Genomic DNA, 18,208 nt, shown 5'->3' on the forward strand with positions numbered 1-18,208 from the left:
CCTATCCTGAACAAGTTCTGTCCAGTTCCAAGAAACCAGCCACAGATCCCTGGTCAATTTACCCTCTGGACCTTACCCACAAATCACGCTGGGCCAATCCTTTAGAATCTATATCTAAAGGTTTATTACTACAAGAAAGAAAAGCATGGGAGTCAGGTTGTTAAAAGTATCATACGTTACATGCATCGAATCTCCCAGTTCTCGGTGCAGGCTCTAGCAGAGATGTTACAGCTGCTGGCTTAAAAGTCCTTGGTGCACATCTGATGTCAGGATGGGTCCACAGTTCTTCCCAGCTCGTGATTCCTTGCGAGGCCGCATCTGGGGTCAGGAATGGATCTGAAGACAAAATGGAGGCTCCCACATGGCATCTTTATACATCCTTCCTGGTCTCTTCTTGGCTACAGCAGGTCACCTGGCCCACGTCCTATCCCTGTGTTCCCTGCTGATAGCTCTTAGGTATCAGTCACCACTCTTGAAGTGTGTCCTTGGCCTATAGAGGGCTATTGTGCCATGGAGACTTGCTCATTAGCATGTCCATAGGCTGAGCATTCTTCGTTTCTTGCTCAATCCCATACAGAGAAACTTCTAGTATTAACAAAGAGTCCATACTCCTAACTCCATACACAGACATTATACACATGCTAGCCAATTAGCCCGTCCCAACACGGGATTTTCAGGTCTCTCCTCCACATCGGTCTTCTCTCCTGAGCCTCCGGTCTCTTGCTCTGTGTCTCTCTCTCTTGCTCTCCTCCTCCTCCTGCCTCCCCCCCTCAGCTCTCCTCCACCTTCTGCCTCTCTCTCTGTCTCTCTTTTTCTCTTCTCCTCCCCCTCCTGCCTCTCACTCTATCTCCACTCTCCTCTGTCAATGTCATGGATGCACGCTCATCCAGGCCCCGCCCCCTGGGTGTGTACATCACCGCCCTGCCCCCTTACGCCTCCTGCCATGGCGCTCGGCTGACTTCTGAGCCACTCAGCTGGGCCACCATGAGGGTATGTCTACACTACAAAGTTAGTTCAAACTAACAGCCGTTAGTTCGAATTAACTTTGATAGGCACTACACATAAAAACCGCTAGTTCGAACAAAACTCAGGGAGACTGGTCCGGGAAGAGGGAGAGGGCTGGGTGACAGCAGGTGGCTGGCTCGAGCCGTGCCAGGTGTGGGGTCTGCTTGCTGGGTGCTGGCAGGCTTGCACCTGGCACGGGCACCGTAGCCAGCCCTTGCCCCTTTAAGGGCTCCGGGGCCGGGAGGGGGGAAAAAGAGTTTTCCTGGTGTTGCCCAGAGTGGCCACCAGGGCAAGCTGGGAAGGGCTAGCCTCCCACTAGTTCGAATTAAGTGGCTACACAGCCCTTAATTCAAACTAGTTAATTCGAACTAGGCATTAGTCCTCGTGGAATGAGGTTTACCTAGTTTGAATTAAGTGCTCCGCTAGTCCAAATTAAGTTCGAACTAGTGGTTCCCGTGTGTAGCCCCTATCAAAGTTAATTCAAACTAACGTTTGTTAGTTCGAATTAACTTTGTAGTGTAGACATACCCTATCTCCCCCTAGCTTAGTGTCATCTGTAAACTTGCTGGGGGTGCAATCCATCCCCTCAGTGATGTCATTAATAACAATATTGAACAAAACCAGCCCTAAAACCGATCTTTGGAGCACTGCACTTGAAACCACCCACCACTACCCATTGGGCCCGACAGTCTAGCCACTTTTCTATCCATCTTACATTCCATTTATCCAATCCATACTCCCTTAACTTGCTGGCAAGAGTATTGTGGGCGACTGTATGAAAAGCTTTTCTAAGAAGGCCATCTCCTTCCAAGGACACATGTTTTAGGGAGTGTGGAAATTCTGGGAGGAAACATGGGCTCCTTCCCCACCCCTGGCATAACTTTAGAGGTTTTTCTACCCCTAAGGCAGTTGGACCTCGAGGGGTGAAAGTGCTACAGCAGCCACAGTTCCAAGGCAGAGGGAGAGACTGAGGGGGCCCTTTGGCCCAGCCACTGATGGAGATGCTGGGTCCTGGTCCTGAGGCCCAGCTACTCATGAGCGTCCTGATGACTGCGACAGTCTCTTGTTGTCCAGCCCTGTGAAGGAAGATGAATGCAGCTTGCGGGAGTCATTGGCAGGTGAATGGGAAAAAAGCCATCCAGGCAAATGAACGGCTAAGAAGCGATGGTGGAGGATGGGCTGGAATGGGTCTAGGAACTGGCTTGCAACTCCTCCTCCCCTCCCCATGGGATACAAAAGGAGTTGGGTGAAAACCCCGGCTTCACATGGAACGTGGCCATAAGTTCAAAGGGCTGTCATGGGGTCCGTGTACTACAGGGATATTTGGGCCTGCTAAGAAGCAGGAGGTAGAAATGGGGGAGGAATAATGGGGATCCAGGCCAGAGCCTTTGGGGTCAGAGCTGGGAACAGACCCCCAGGGACAGATTCCCCCAGAGTGCAGAGCCCTGTCACGCTTGGCTGGAGTTAACCCCAACAAACCCCTTGGCTGCACACCAGCGTCTCATCTTCTGCTCTGTATCTATACAACAAACCCAGGAAGGGAGCAAGGGAACAGCTCTAACAGCCTGGCCAGGGAAACAGGCCCCACTGCACACACCAGCCTTGATTCAGGTTTGTTCTGGTTTGAGAGTTTTTCTCCTCTGGGTGTCACTAGACGATAAGGCCCTCAGGGTTCCAGAGGCAGTTTGAAAATACAGCTCGAACTGTTAGCTCCTTTGCGAAGGCATTCTTCAGAATTAATGTGGCACATGGAAAAGTTGCTATGATATGGCAAAAGAAATCCCAGGTACTGCTCTGTGGAAAGATGCCGTTTCTGTGTGCGGGAGGAAGTGGTGAGTCAGGTGTAGGTTATGTCCCCCTGACAGCCTGGGTGCTTTTGCTGTTAGAACGAAGGTTTTTGTGTGTTGCTGCCGTTCTGCACAAGTTCACTTCCTGTCAAACTTCCACGGGCGTGTTGGCTGCTCAGTGGCTTTGGTCTCTTCATGTGCACAGAGAAGGAAGTTTAGCTCCTCGGGTCATTCTTCCTTTTCATTTCTGCAATTGGACTCAGTCACCTCAGCTGTTAGTCTGATACCGCTGTTAAGTGACAGAAACTAGCAACTGATCCCTCCTCTTCAACACCAGCAGCCTGGAGGAGAGGGGAGAAATTGGAAATATCGGCTTAGCCTGAAGAAGTAACAGGGGTTTGATCTCCAAGCTGAGCGGTCAGCAGAGAGGTAAGTGCGTGTGCATGTGTGAGTGCATGTGTGTGCATGTATCTGTGTGGAGGAGGACTGGGGTGAGGAGGTGTGGGAAGGGTTGTTTGTGTGGCAGTTAGGGTGTATTTAAAATTGATCACATAACTGAGTTACTAGGAGACAATCCGGGGGGGGGGGGGGGGCAGGGCGATTTCTATGTGTTTAAAACCTGTGGGCATTGGCCCTGCTCACACCCATTCCCAAAGGGCAGCAGGGAGCAGCAGGGAAGACACTGTTAGACCTTGTGAGAGAACTCACCAGACGTTCAGGGGATAGAAATGGTGCGTTTGAGCTGCTGCAATGGCCTCAGGCACCAGGCGCGGTTACGCCTTTTCCCCTGCCAAGTTTACCTCTGGCGTGGGAATGAACTGGACCGTCTCAGCGCCATTCAGCACCTCCTCACCTTACCTGCAGTGAGAACAGCTTCTATTTTGTTGGTTAGAAACAGTGTCTTGTGAATAATTCATGAGCCAAGCAGTGAGGCTAGGACAGGAAATTGAGATTTTCAATTATTCCATTAATTGAAGGGGAAAACATGATAGCTTGACTTTTCAGAGCTCAGATGATACTCTTAGTTTCCACATTTTCTCAAAAACATGTAAACATTGGAACTATTGTTTGTATGCTTAACTCATGATTCATTTCAGGTTATTTCACTGAATTACTCTACATGATTTTAAACTTGTTATTTTTCCAAATTTTGTGTTTATCTGTGGAGGATCTGATCTATCAGTCATGCTTTTTATCTACAACAATTTTACAAATCTACACATTTAAAAAAATCTCTATTGATGTTGGCACTTGATATAGATTTTTCATGACTTTCATGTGACAATGTTTCAAACCAAACCAAAATGAAAGTTTTGTTGGCTGGGTGTGGACAGAGTCAAGAAGAATTGGCTCTGTGTTCAAGTATTTCATTACTTACATTAGAAGACCATGTGCAGTCAGAGTAAACCCCGACGAAATACTGATCTGAGGCACTGATCCTGCAACACTGATGTGTCACTCATCAAAATCGACTGGGAAATACCGTGTTAAATATAAGCCTGGGTTACTGTGTGCAGATTCAGGAGATGTTAAATTATGTCATATGGGACAGGTTATTGTGTGCCCTGCCCAGTGAAGTGATATGGACACATCTATTAACAGAAGCTCAGCTCACCCTATAGAAGGCCATTGCTATTGCGATCTCCATGGAACTGGCCACATGAGAGGTGTAATACATTAGTGCACCTCTTAGGCTGCATAAAATGTCGCAAGGACCTACCCACTAAACAGTAGGGAGGCAGGAATGTTACGGCCATGGTGAGCCAAGTCACAGTGCATCAGAATGCTGGTGTAAGGACCTAGTGTGTTGACAGTATGGGGGAAAAGGACACACTGAGCAGGCCTGCCAACAAAAGAAAAAGAGGCTTGTGGTCTGGTGGACCAAATAGAAAATCTGCATCCCATCAAGCAGACTCCTGGGCTACGTCTACACGGGCATGATTTTGCACACGAACACTTTTGCAGAAGAGTTCTTGTGCAAAAACTCTTCCACAAGAGAGCGTCTACACTGGCATGTGCCTTTGCGCAAAAGATGTGCTTTTGTGCAAGTGCATCCATGCCAGCATAGACACTCTGTTGCACAAGAAAGCTCTGATGGCCATTTTAACCATAGGGCTTTCTTGTGCAAGAAATTCATCGTACTTGTCTACACTGGCCTCTTGCGCAAGAACAGTTGCACAAAAGGGCTTATTCCTGAGCGGCAGCATCATAGTTCTAGTGCAAGAAGCCCTGAATTCATACATTAGAACATCAGTGTTCTTGCACAAGAACTCACCGCCAGTGTAGACAGGCAGCAAGTTTTTGCGCAAAAGCAGCCACTTTTGGGCAAAATCATGCCAGTGTAGACTTAGCCCTGATGAACAAGGTGACACCCCCTCTGAAAAAAAAGTGCCCTGCTATGTTTTGTCTTTGGCAGTGGGATCCCATGACTGTCTAGGAAGGAATATGGCAGAAAGGGATCTAGGGGTTATGGTGGACCACAAGCTAAATAAGAGTCAGCAGTGTGATGCTGTTGGAAAAAAAGCAAACCTGATTCTGGGATGTATTAACAGGTGTGTTGTGAGCAAGACACGAGAAGTCATTCTTCCGCTCTACTCTGTGCTGGTTAGGCCTCAGTAGAGTATTGTGTCCAGTTCTGGGCGCCGCATTTCAAGAAAGATGTGGAGAAATTGGAGAGGGTCCAGAGAAGAGCAACGAAAATGATTAAAAGTCTAGAGACCATGACCTATGAGGGAAGGCTGAAAGAACTGGGTTTGTTTAGTTTAGAAAAGAGAAGATTGAGGGGGGACATGAGAGCAGTTTTCAGGTGTCTAAAAGGGTGTCATAAGGAGGAGGGAGAAAACTTGTTCATCTTGCCCTCTGAGGACAGAACAAGCAGCAATGGGCTTAAACTGCAGCAAGGGAGGTTCAGGTTGGACATTTGGAAAAAGTTCCTAACTGTCAGGGTGGTCAAACACTGGAATAAATTGCCCAGGGAGGTTGTGGAATCCCCATCTCTGGAGATATTTAAGAGTAGGTTAGATAAATGTCTATCAGGGATGGTCTAGACAGTATTTGGTCCTGCCATGAGGGCAGGGGACTGGACTTGGTGACCTCTCGAGGTCCCTTCCAGTCCTAATGTTCTATGATTCTATGGATCTATGAATACTGGGCAACCCCACTGCTGGATGGCAAATCTGTACGCTTAGAAGTGGTCTCAGACACGGTGTATAAGGAAAAGCTAAAGCACCTTCCACTTAAGGCAGCAAAGTTCATTCTGAAGACATATACATTGGTATCCTTGTTGGGCACTACTGATGTTGAGGTGGAGATCAATGGACAGACTGGAATTACCACTGTTTGCGGTGAAAGGCCATTACCCAGCCTTCATGGGAAGCTTGTGGCTTAGGAAGAGCCCTCTGAACTGGGCAGACGTGCACCTGATGACTAAAGAAGAAACAGGTCTGACCGATGTATTAAAGAAACAGGCTGCTGTTGGGAGAGGATCTGGGAAGTATGAGGGGAATCACCGTGAAACTGAACATTAAACCTGGCAGCCAATCAAAATATCTGAAGGCCAGGACTGTGCCATATGCCATCAGGCCAAAAGTTGAAGCCGACCTAGAGTGTCTAGTCAAAAATGGACTCCTAATACCAGTTACCTATAGCCCATAGGCTACTCCAATAGTTCCAATATTGAAGAAAGAGGGTGCCATTCAGGATTGCAGAGATTTTAAGGTCACTGTTAACCCAATATTGTGTGCAGAGCAATACACTCTTCTCACAGTTCACAGGTTGTGCCCACACTTGACCCCTCGGCCCCCAAGCGGGATCTGCTTTCCAGTGCAGCAGCCCCTTCGTGGGAAGCCCCTCCAGCCTAGCAGAAATGAGACAGCCCTTTCTCAGGGAGTCCATTCGAGTGTGGTGACCCTCTCTTGGGGGCTCACTCTCACCTAGGGTGTCTGCTCCTCCACCTCTGGGATGGCTCCTCTCAGGGCCTTTAGCCACCTGCCTCCACCACAAGCCCCCAGGGGGTCCACTCCCTCCAGATCACTGAAGCCTCCAATGCCTGAGGAAATAGCGCAGCCATGTTTTCTGGCCTAGAGCGACTCTCAGCCAGCACAAAACAGGAGGGTTTATGGAGCTTTGAAAGCAGCAAAGGATCCCTCAGTCCAGGAGGCCTGGGCCCTCAGCTCTCACGCCAGCCTCCCCACAGCCAGCTGAGTCCTGCCTAATCTACCCTCTGTCCCCCAAAAAACAGCCCCCAGCCTCCCAGCAGAGCCCCCAATATCCACAGCAACAGCCTCTCCCCCGTCCATTGTCTCTCTCTCTCTAGGTAACAGGGTAGCCTAGGCTCCTCTCTTCTCTGCCTCTTCTCTCCTCTGTTCAGTGTTCTCTCCTCACTGGGACCCACTGGGTCAGCCACCAGAGTCTCCCCTCTACAGCTGCTTGTCTGTCATCTGTCTGGATCCAGTTGTATCCTCTGAGCGGGGTTGGCCAGTCACCAGGGCTCCAGTTCTGGGCTGTTCTCTGAAACAACAAACTCCCTCCCCCTTTGTCACATTAAATCAATAACATCTGGGCACTGGGTGCCCCCTCTCCATGCAGCCCCCCTTTGAATCATCATAACTCCTCACTTCCTCACACCTCTTCCCTACATTGATGACTTCTTTGTGGGCCTGGCTGGGGGACAAACGTTCAGCAAGATTGACCTGAGTCAAACAGATTTGCAAATGCATGTCAGTGAGACATCCCAAGAGCTGTTGTCTATTGTGATGCATAAGGGGCTATATCTTTACTGTCACTTACGCTTTGGTATTATATATGCCCTAGCTTTGTTCCAGAGGGCTATGGACCAGGTTTTGTATGGCTTGCCAGGAGTCCAGTGCTATCTTGATGACATCCTGGTCAACGGTAGGAATGAGGAGGATCACCTTAAGAACTTAGGCATGTCTACACTACAAAGTTAATTCGAACTAACAGCCGTTAGTTCGAATTAACTTTCATAGGCGCTACACATACAAACCGCTAGTTCGAAGAGCTTAATTCGAACTAGGTAAACCTCATTCTATGAGGACTAATGCCTAGTTCGAATTGAGTAGTTCCAATTAAGGGCTGTGTAGCCACTTAATTCGAACTAGTGGGAGGTTAGCCTTCCCCAGCTTGCCCTGGTGGCCACTCTGGGCACAACCAGGAAAACTCTTCTGCCCCGCTCCCGGCCCCGAAGCCCTTAAAGGGCCACGGTCTGGCTACACTGCTTGTGCCAGTTGCAAGCCTACTAGCACCCAGCCAGCAGACCCTACACCTGGCATGGAATGAGCCAGCCACCCGCTGCCACCCAGCCCTCTGCCTCTTCCCGGGATCAGGCTGGCGGCTCCCGGGAGCCTGCCCGGGGCCGCAAGAGGCGAGCGCCCGCCTGGTCTAGTGTGGAGATTGTGGACCTCATCGAGGTTTGGGGGGAAGCCTCCAACATCCATGATCTCCGCACTAGCCACAGGAATGCGGCCTTCTACAGCCGCATGGCTGACAGCCTGGCCACCAAAGGCCACGTGCGGACCCAGGAGCAGGTCTGCTGTAAAATTAAGGACCTGCGGCATTCCTACTCCAGGGCCTCCCAGCCAGGGGCCGACCCGGAGGCCTGACCCCACTTTGAGGCCCTGGACCACATCGCGGGGGGTCATGCCATCCATGCTCCCAGGTGGTTATCGACCCCGGGGCAGAGGGACCCGTCCCTAACACCGAGGAGGAGGAGGAGGATGCCGAGAGCCAGGAGCCTGCAGGGAGCCTGCCAAGGACCCAGGATCCCCGAGGCATCCCACAGAGCACATCGGCCGTGTCGTCCAAGACCGAGGAGGGCTCCACATGTGAGTGCCATCATGCTCCCCTTATGTGTACGGGAGGGTGGGAGGAGAGGGAGCCCAGGGACCATGCGCCTGGGCCTTGCCCCCCATGGAGCAGCAACTGGGTGTCATGCAGGGGCCCTGGCCTTGCAGAGGGGGGCTGGGTTTCACCCACTGTGTCCCCAGGGAGAACTGACCACTTCTCTTCTTTCACCACAGCCGCAGCACCTGGGACTGCAGGGCACACCATGTCATCTGCAACAGCCACCCGCACCCGGGCCAGCAGGTGCACCAGGAAACACAAGGAGTACCAGCGGTGGCACCTGCGGCTCCTGGAGCACCAGGTCCGCACCCAGGACAACTGTGTCCGGGAGGACCTGCGGCTGCAGCTGCAGCTGCAGCTGCGGCAGCGGCAGCGGAGTTTGGAGGCACTGGCGGAGCAGGACCGTTCCCAAAAAGGCCACCTCCAGACCTTGGTGGACAGGTTCCTGCCTCGTCCTGCTCCAGCCCCTGCAGCCGTCCCAGCTCTCCCTCCTCCTCCCACCCTTGCTCCCCCTCCCGCTTACTCCGCACCCGCCATCCCTCCTGCCCCACCCTCCACACCCACTCCCCCCCCCGATGCCCCTGCACCCGCAGTGCTGCGAGACAGGAGAGCCAGCAGTACCCTCAACCCTGAGCTTTCCCTTCACTTCCTCCCCCTTCTAGCTCCATCCTCCCAGGTTTCCCCCTCCCTTGTCCCACCATCACTCCTCCCTCCTCCCACCCCAGTTATGTACAATAAAAGACATTTTTGTTGGCAAAACAGGTGTGTTTATTTGACATTAGGAAGGGCAGTTAGGGAGGGGAAAGGTGAAGGAGGGGAGGTGGAAGAAGGCCCCACTGGGGCATGCAGGGAGAGTTCAGTCCTCCTCCTCCACCTGGAAGCTCTTCCGCAGGACTTCCCAGATCCGGACGGGCCCCCGCTGGGCCTTCCGGATGGCAGTGGTGCAGGGCTGAGCGTAGTGGCCAGCCAAGTTTTATGCCTCAATCATCCAGGCTGGCAGTAAAGCCTCCCCCTTCCACTCACACAAATTGTGCAGCACACAACATGCTGCCACCATGGGAGAGATATTGTGCTCAGTAAGGTCAAGGCGCATGCGGAGACACCTAAATCTGGCTTTCAGACATCCGAAGGCCCCCTCGATCACGATGCGGGCCCTGGTGAGCCTGGCATTGAAAGCCTGCTGGGAGGGGTTGAGGTGCCCTGTGTATGGCTTCATGAGCCAGGGATGTAGGGGATAGGCCACATCCCCCTCCAGGCACACGGGCATGTCCACATCTCCGACCCTGATGTGGTGGTCGGGGAAGAAGGTCCTGGTCTGCAGCCTCTGGCACATAGAGGAGTTCCGGAACACCCGTGCCGGACCAGCCCACATTAATGACCGTGAACTGGCCCTGGTGGTCACACACGGCCTGCAGGAGCACAGAGAAGTACCCCTTTCAGCTGATATACTGGGAGGCCTAATGTTCTGGGGCACAGATGGGGATGTGCAGCCCATCGATGGCCCCCCTGCAGTTGGGGAAGCCGAGGGCGCCGAACCCCCAGATGACGGCGTCCAGATCAGCGAGGCGGACCACCCTGCGGAGCAGCACCTGGTTGCTGGCCATGACCACCTGCAGAGAGACACAGAAAACTGCGAATCAGTAGGGCGCCCAGGTGGCTGGAAGTGTTTGTTCCCTGGCACTGCCCCGCGCCCCACTCCCAAAAGCAACCCCCGTGGGCAGCGTGTAGCACGACCGGGAAAGACCGAACCCTCCCATGTGGGGCACTGTTGTCTCCTCTCCCGTCCCTGTTTTCCCTGGGGCGGCTCATCCCCTCCTTGCAGCCACCCTCCCCCCCCCCCGGCCCAGTGGCCAGTGAGTGCTGTACCTGAATGAGCACTGCTCCGACGGTGGATCTCCACACGCCGAACTGGTTCCCGACAGATCAGTAGCTGTCCAGCATGGAGAGCTTCCAGAGGGCGATGGCCACACACTTCTGGAGAGGGATGGCGGGCCTCATGCGAGTGTCCCATCACCGCAGAGCAGGGGTGAGCCACTCAAAGATCTCCAGAAAGGTGTCCCTCTTCATCCTGAAGTTCTGGGTCCACTGTCTGTCACCCTAGCACTCCAGGACGATGCGGTCCCACCAGTTGCTGCTGGTGTCCAGATGCCAGATGCGGCGGGGCACGCTGGCATCCGGGCAGTGCTGTGCCTCCTCCATGGGCCCCAGGGATGCCAGGTGGAGAGCTAGGGGGCTGACGTGCACAAGGTGGTGCCAGGCAGCCTCCAGCCATTGGTGCCAGGCTTGCAGCAGTAAGTCTTTTACTTTGCGCAAAAGGACAGAATTATCGATCCATTCTGGGTGCTTGTTAAGGGGAATGCGTGTCATTATTCCAACTCTACTGGGACAACAGATGGAAGAGCAGCTGCACATGAAAGAAATTACACAAAGCTATTTTTGGTGGCCTGGCTTGGATGGTACAATTGAAGAGAAGGCAAGAGCTTGTGTTTCATGCCAGGGTGTGAAAATGCATCTCAGCTAGCACTTGTGCACCCAGGGCCGATTAAGGGGTGGGCTAGCCAGGCAGCTGCCCAGGGCACCAACCTGTAAGGGGTGTTGTGCGGTGCTGCCTGGCCAGGCAGGGGTAGGGGCTGGGCCCCGGGCGCAATTATGTCTTTCCAGCATGCACGCGGTGTTGCCCAGCTAGATGGGAGCGGGGCCCCAGACTCAATTATAGTGTCTTCCCAGGGCGCAGGAATAGCTCCAGCCAGCACTTTGTACACCCATGGGATGGGCCTAAAAAACGTGGCAACATGTTCATGTGGATTTTGCTGGCCCATTAGAAGGTAGAATGTTCTTGGTGGTGGTAGATGCCTATTCCAAATGGCCAGAAGTCACTATAATGCCATCCACTATTGCTGAGGGTACTATCCAAAAACTATGGGGAATCTTTTGTTGCTTTGGTTTTCCAGAACAACTTGTGAGTGACAACGGTCCGTAGTCTGTCTCTCAGAAGTTTGGAAATTTGATGAAAGCAAATGGGATTCATCACATCACTCCAGTACCATATCACCCATCCATCAATGGATTGGCTGAAGGTTTGTGTACACAATGAAACAAGCTTTGAAATTGGCTAGAGGACATTCACTCATGCAAAAGCATCTGGACACTTTCTTACTATTCTACAGATACACACCTCAGGATACAACTAAAACACCCTGTCGTTTCTAATGATGGGACATCAGCTGCGCACTTGCTGAAATCTTTTGAACTATGGCAAATTATGCAACATCAACAGCAAAGTTAAGTCATCAGGCATGCATCCAGAGCAAAAAACCAAACCTTTAGTCCTGGAGACCCGGTTTTGGCTCAGAACGATGCTCATGGAACTAAATAGGTCCCTGCCAACGTCTTCACTCACACAGGCCCTGTTTCCTATACTGTTCAGACTGCAGAGTAACTCATCTGGCAGTTGCGTGTAGATCAGTTGTTATCAGGTCATGCCAACCCCCTAGACACATTTCCAGCTGAATTGCCTGATCTTACCACTACCAGTGAGCTACCCGTGTCAAGAGTCACCTGTTCTTGATTCTCCTCCTCCACTGCCTGTGATGAACACAAAACCCCTCCCAGAGCAGGTTGGTTTTACAGCCTCACCTGTTTGTGCTTCAAATCCCCAGTCCATTATCAATCAGGCTCACACCCATAACACTTTTGGATGCAAGAACACCAGACGTCTGCTATAATCCACCTAGAGAACATCTGGACCTTTAGTTAAGGTAACCCACAGTTATGGGGAAAAATAATCCCAATCTACATTCATTCCCTAGTTTAGTGTTTGTTTAATTTAAGGGACATTCTTATTAAAGGAGAAGTATTATGTTATGTATTGGATTGGTGTAGGTTTGAGGATCTTTTGAAAAGGGGTTTTATTTTCAAAATATCCCCATCTAAACTGCCATTTAAAAAAAAAAAGACTCATAAAAAAAAGCGGCAGCCTCCATTATGCAAATGAAGTGCAGGATATTTAAATCTCATGCTTCCATTGCAATATCCATGTGCCTAATCTACATCCCTCTGCTGACAGAGGGGTGTAGTTTAGATACCTTGAGTTATGACATTAGGGGTCAGCCTACCCAGTTTGGTCTGGTTCTAGTTAGTTCTGTGTTATGGAATAAATGGAAGCTTGCAACTGCTTCAAGCTCTCTGTGTTTCAAGTGATTTCTTTCTAAACTTTGTAACTCCAAACAACATAAAAGTTAACAAATACCAGCAATCCTGACTGGCCCCGTACCTAGCTAATTTCTCTTATAATTAAAACTTGTGATGGAGTTCCAAGAAAAGATGTGATATGAGTGATCTCACTGAGTTCAGCGGGACGAGTCACAAACTTAACACTAGGCAGGGGCTTAATGCTTTACTAGAATGAGAGCCCTGGATAATTAGCAGGACTGAACCCCAAGATAAAAGAGCAGATGAAGAGAGAGGGATAGAATCCATCCCAAAATGTGAGCTGCATTCTCCGTCACTTCACGTATCAAAAGTCTAATGCTCGGGTATGTCTTGATTTCAATTCTGATGACCATGTGTTTATGTGCATAGAAGCAGTACATGAGAACAGCCTCACTGGGTCAGAAAAAAGGTATACCTAGCCCCGTAATCAGGGGCCCAGAAGGAATGTACAGAACAGGATAGCTTCGGACAGTGGCTTAGGGATACCCAGAATATGGGTTTGTGTATTTTGGCTAGGAGTCAATTGATGGGGCCGTTTTCTACACCAGACACTGAGTTTTTCATACACATCTCGATCTGAGTTACTAGCAGCTAGAAACATCGATTTGGCCCCAGTCTGGCAAGCATCTCCACATGTGTGTAGGTATGTGAGTACCCCCATTAACTGCAGTGGGACTCGCCATGTTCTTAAACAAGATAATCAGTGTTATGAAATCAGTGCCTCTGGCCACAGTATGGTGAGACACTTAGGCTATGTCTACATTGGCAAAATTTTGCCAAATACTTTTAACGCAAGAGTTTTTGCGTTAAAGTATTTGCACAAGAGAGCTTCTACACTGGCATGTCCTTTTGCGCAAAAGCATCTGTGCCAGTGTAGACAGTTTCTTGCGCAAGAAAGCTCCAATGGGCATTTTAGCCATCGGGCTTTCTTGCGCAAGAAATTCATGTTGCCTGTCTACACTGGCCTCTTGCGCAAGAACACTTGCGCAAGAGGGCTTATTCCTGAGCAGGAGCATCATAGTTCTTGTGCAAGAAGCACTGATTTCACACATTAGAACGTCAGTGTTCTTGCACAAAAACTCGTGGCCAGTGTAGACAGGCGGCAAGTTTTTGTGCAAAAGCACCTGCTTTTGCACAAAATCTTGCTAGTGTAGACACAGCCTTAGCGATATGTCTGTCTTGACGTGCACGAGTACAGGTTGAACCTCTCTTGTCTGGGACTCTCTGATCTGGCAACATCCATCATCTGGCAGGACCGCACATGTTCCTAGATCAGAGACCCCCGGTTGCAGAGCTCGAGAGCAGCTGGGAATGGAGCAGGGCTGGCAAACAGGAGCAGAATTCCAGAAGCAGGCTGGGAGCAGCAGAAGCAGGCAGGTGGGTGGAGGAGTTCAGTCCTCTGTGTTCTCCTGGTGTGGAAGCCAGAAGGGAAGCCAGTCCTAAAGGTGCTGGACCAGGGAGGTTCAGTCTGCATTCCTATGGAGTCACATATCAATAATGATATATCAATTGTGATGTAAATTAAGGGCATCCTCGAGTACCTTGCTGAGTTGGGGCCTTTTTTCTAAAAAGGGAATAATTGTGGATGACAAACGATGGGCCTTCAGTATAAATAAGCAATGTATCATTTTCAGAACCTCACTATAATGGCCAAGACCAAGATTTCAAGGTGGAGAGCAGAGTATTTCTAGCATATTTTCTAAACTCTGAGAGTGATGCTTAACAGAGTATGGCAAAGGAATAACACATTTACTGTAACTGTTCCAGGCAGCGATGGAAAGGAGGAGGAGTGAGGAAGAAGACATCACCGCTGGTGAGAACGTTAAACCAAAAGCCTTGTCCTGGTCACAGTTCAGTGTTTTATTCAGCAGACCTGCCTCTTCCCTGCTCCAACTTTCCGTTGGGGATCCAAAAGGCTCTGTTCTGGGCCCCTGCTCTTTTCCCTCTGACCCCGTCTATTTAGTCGATAAATGTTTTATCTCTGTGCTGACCACTCCCAAGTCTCCACTTCCCATCTGCCTCTTTCTCTGCAGGCTAAAATCTCTGCCTGTCCTCCAACGTGTCCATGTCCAGCCTTCAGATCTGTTTGATTATGGCCACAGGACAGCGTTTAACCTCTCCCAGCAAAACCTGCCTCTTCTCTTGTCCTTCTCAGCTACTCTGCCAATGCAAACTCCCTCTGTGTCACTCGGGCCTGGGACCGGACATCACTCAGTTCCGCCATTTCTTCCATCAACTCCCTCTAGGCCATGGCTACATCTCGCTGCTTCCTCCTGCACATCCTCCCTCCGATTCCATCTTTCTTCTCTGCTTGCCCAGCCACCTCTGCCTTCCCCTCCTGCACTTCTTGGTCTGTCACCCCCCTCTACTCAATGCCCTTTCCACATGCAGTACGCCCCAGAGCTGTCCAGTGCATGATCGCTGCCGGCATCATCTCCCTGGCGCTTTGCTTCAGCCACAGCAACTCCCCTCTTGGCTTCTTTCCATTCCCCCCTTTCCACCATGTCAAACCACCTGGCTTTATGTTAGTTCCCTTCACGCTCTGTGCCTGCTCCATTATCTTGCATGGGCTACAGGGAAGTGGGCCTGCACCTCCACTCTGCAGGGGTGCCGCCCTTCACCCCAGCCAGTTCTGGGAGAGCACGTGGCACAGTCCCCATGTAACCCTCCCCCTTGCACACGGCGGGAGCCCCCGTCACACACCACACAATTCCTGCCGGTACATTTCTCCTTAAGCCGCCGTTCCGCGCTGTCTGCAGAACACACAGCCATGGCGAAGTCTCTGATGTGCTGGAACCAGGGATACGCCTCACTCGGATCCTGGGCTCTCAACAGTCACCCCTAGTCTCTTGATTGCACTTGCGTTATAAGCTCTTTAGTTCCAACAGTGCCATTCGGTCATTCCCCTCCCTCCCCCACCTCATAGGAGAGTTGGTTCCTGGATATAATGATCATCTTCTGGTACCTCCTCCACACTGTAGCAGGGGCATGCCTGGCAGAAGGGTGCGGATGTGACTAGCCTACTGCAGAGGGACACTGGAGATGGTCAAATCTTGGTTCAGCCAAAGAGCCCCTTGTGACTTTGGGCAAATCACTTAGTCTGTATCTGTGCCTGTGTATCTGTGTAAAGTTTCTCATCTTTAGGATCAGGATTCTTATTTCATGGGATGCAGTCAGGGGTCTGCAGGGAGGGTGGTGGGGCGCTCCAAAATGGTTGTGACAAGAATCCTATACACCCCGGCCTGGAGTTTAGATCACACATTGTTTTCAGACACTTATAGGCCCCTCAACCCCCCAGCATTATTGGCCAGAATCTCAATCTGGATTCGAACATGAGTCCCTGGGTGATATAGTAATATATTCCCTGGGTGTGTAGAATCTTAAATGCTCATCAATGTAGAGGGAAAAATCCTTTATGGGCAATCTTCTGGAAACAACCACAGTCCTGACCCCCAAGCCGTGTGCCTTTCCCGTCCCCGCTCCACTTCCACTCTCTGTTCCACATCACATATGACTCATGCCCTTCCATGGCAGCCAGGAACCTTCCTTCCTCCACAGCCAGGAGAGATGTGTGTGTGATTTGCTAAACTGTGTTGTGGTTTATTGATGTGGCGGAAGCACCGTTAACCAGGATAAAATGTCACTTTTATTCCACTAGTGAATTGGTGTTGGCTCTGGTGAAATACTTGTGTCCTGACACATCCCAGATCTCTTAGCAGTAATTCTATCAGTAGAAATATTTCTCAGGTGCTTACTCTGTGAAACTTGCTACCAGCAGACCCAGATATGGGATCGGAGCTCAGAATCATCCTCGTTGGCAAAACCGGTGCTGGGAAAAGTGCCACAGGAAACACCATTCTCGGTGAAGGAAAGTTTGTGTCCCAACTTAGGGCAACGCCAGTGACCGTGACTTGTGAAAATGGGCGAAGGAGCTGGAACAGGAGGGAGCTCGTGGTGATTGACACACCTGCCATCTTTGACCAAAAGGCATGTGATACAGTGACACGTAGTGAGATCAGTCGCTGTGTCGAGCTCTCCGCCCCAGGCCCCCACGCGCTGGTGCTGGTGACCCAGCTGGGCCGTTACACTGAAGAGGACAAGGAAGCTGTGAAGCGAGTCCGGGAGATCTTTGGAGATGGAGCCATGAGGCATATGGTCGTCCTGTTCACCCGGAAAGAAGATTTAGGGGCTGGCTGCTCCCTGCAGGACTATGTGAGACATTCAGATAACAGAGATCTTAAGGGGCTGATTCAGGTGTGTGGGAACCGCTATTGCGCTTTCAACAACAAAGCAACTGGGGCAGAACAGATGAAGCAGGTTTCGGAGCTGGTGGAAATGATCCAGACAATGGTGCAGGAGAACGGGGGCAGGTATTATGCCAGTAAGATCTATCGAACTGAGCAAAGCAAGCAATTTCCTAGGGGAATTAATAAAACAGGCACATTGAAGGCTGCAAAAGCATATTTTACAAAGCACAGTGATAGTATTTTGATCTTTGGGGGTATTGCAGTTGGTATTGTTGTTATTGTCATTCTGCTGATCTATCTCCCTTAACAACAGCCATGTATAAAGGGTCATTGCAATCTAACCCAACTGTTTCCCAAACCCTCTGTCTGAACTTCTCCAGCATCCACATCCTTATGGTAGGGCAGCCCATTTGTATACAATCCCGGTTACAATGTCAATATTTCTTCTTTATTGACATCCTGTGTGTTAATGATGCCAAATTCTTACAGACTTTGCATCAGTAACTCTCCAAGCAAGATGGCAGCATTCTCCCCATTGTACAGATGGGGAACTACAGTTCAGAGCTGGGATGTGATTTGCCTATGGCACCCCCCAAGCCATCAGGCAGAACTGGAAACTGTCCTGTGGTCCAGCCCAGGGGCCTCAATGTTAGCTTAAGTTAAATATTTTGGCACAATCTCTGCTTTGATTTACCCTCCATTTGCAGTAGTTTGAGTCCGTGAATTTTGGTGGCGAAATGTGGATTATGGCCATGTAGCTGTGTTCGGTCACATTGGATTTGCAGTGGGATACCTCTATTGCTTTCAGGGGAGTACAGTGAATTTATGGTCAGACAAGGGATTGCAACAGAGCCCTCTCCCCAGAGATGTGAAATAACATCCACTAGCTTGTGCATTTGCACTTGGTAGACACTGAGCACTGCAAAGTTTCCATTAAAAGTATAATCTTGAACACTTAAGCTGCGTCTAGACAGGCAAGTTTTTCCGCAAAAGCAAAAAAAAAAAAACTTGCCAGCTGTCTACACTGGCCACTTGAATTTGCTCAAGAACACTGACGTTTTAATGTAAGATTGTCAGTGGTCTTGCACAAATACT

At 50.5% G+C, this 18,208-nt stretch overlaps 2 protein-coding genes across 3 annotated transcripts in view; both read left to right on the plus strand.

The window, feature by feature from the left end:
• Positions 1-18,208, plus strand: part of LOC142825160 (GTPase IMAP family member 5-like) — a 257,445-nt gene that overhangs the window by 200,182 nt on the left and 39,055 nt on the right. The window lies entirely within an intron of this gene.
• Positions 2,776-17,765, plus strand: LOC102455979 (GTPase IMAP family member 2-like). The gene is made up of 2 exons (XM_075916910.1): positions 2,776-3,221; positions 16,645-17,765. Exon 2 carries the CDS (start codon positions 16,653-16,655, stop codon positions 17,418-17,420), a length of 768 nt encoding a protein of 255 aa, XP_075773025.1. The 5' UTR covers positions 2,776-3,221; positions 16,645-16,652; the 3' UTR covers positions 17,421-17,765.

This window comes from Pelodiscus sinensis, unplaced genomic scaffold (assembly GCF_049634645.1).
Source record: "Pelodiscus sinensis isolate JC-2024 unplaced genomic scaffold, ASM4963464v1 ctg40, whole genome shotgun sequence".
In the NCBI taxonomy this organism is placed as follows: Eukaryota; Metazoa; Chordata; order Testudines; family Trionychidae; genus Pelodiscus; species Pelodiscus sinensis.

What these genes read in the sequence shown, in the direction of transcription:
- LOC102455979 (XM_075916910.1), top strand. Translation starts at nt 16,653, where the DNA reads ATGGGATCGGAGCTCAGAATCATCCTCGTTGGCAAAACCGGTGCTGGG.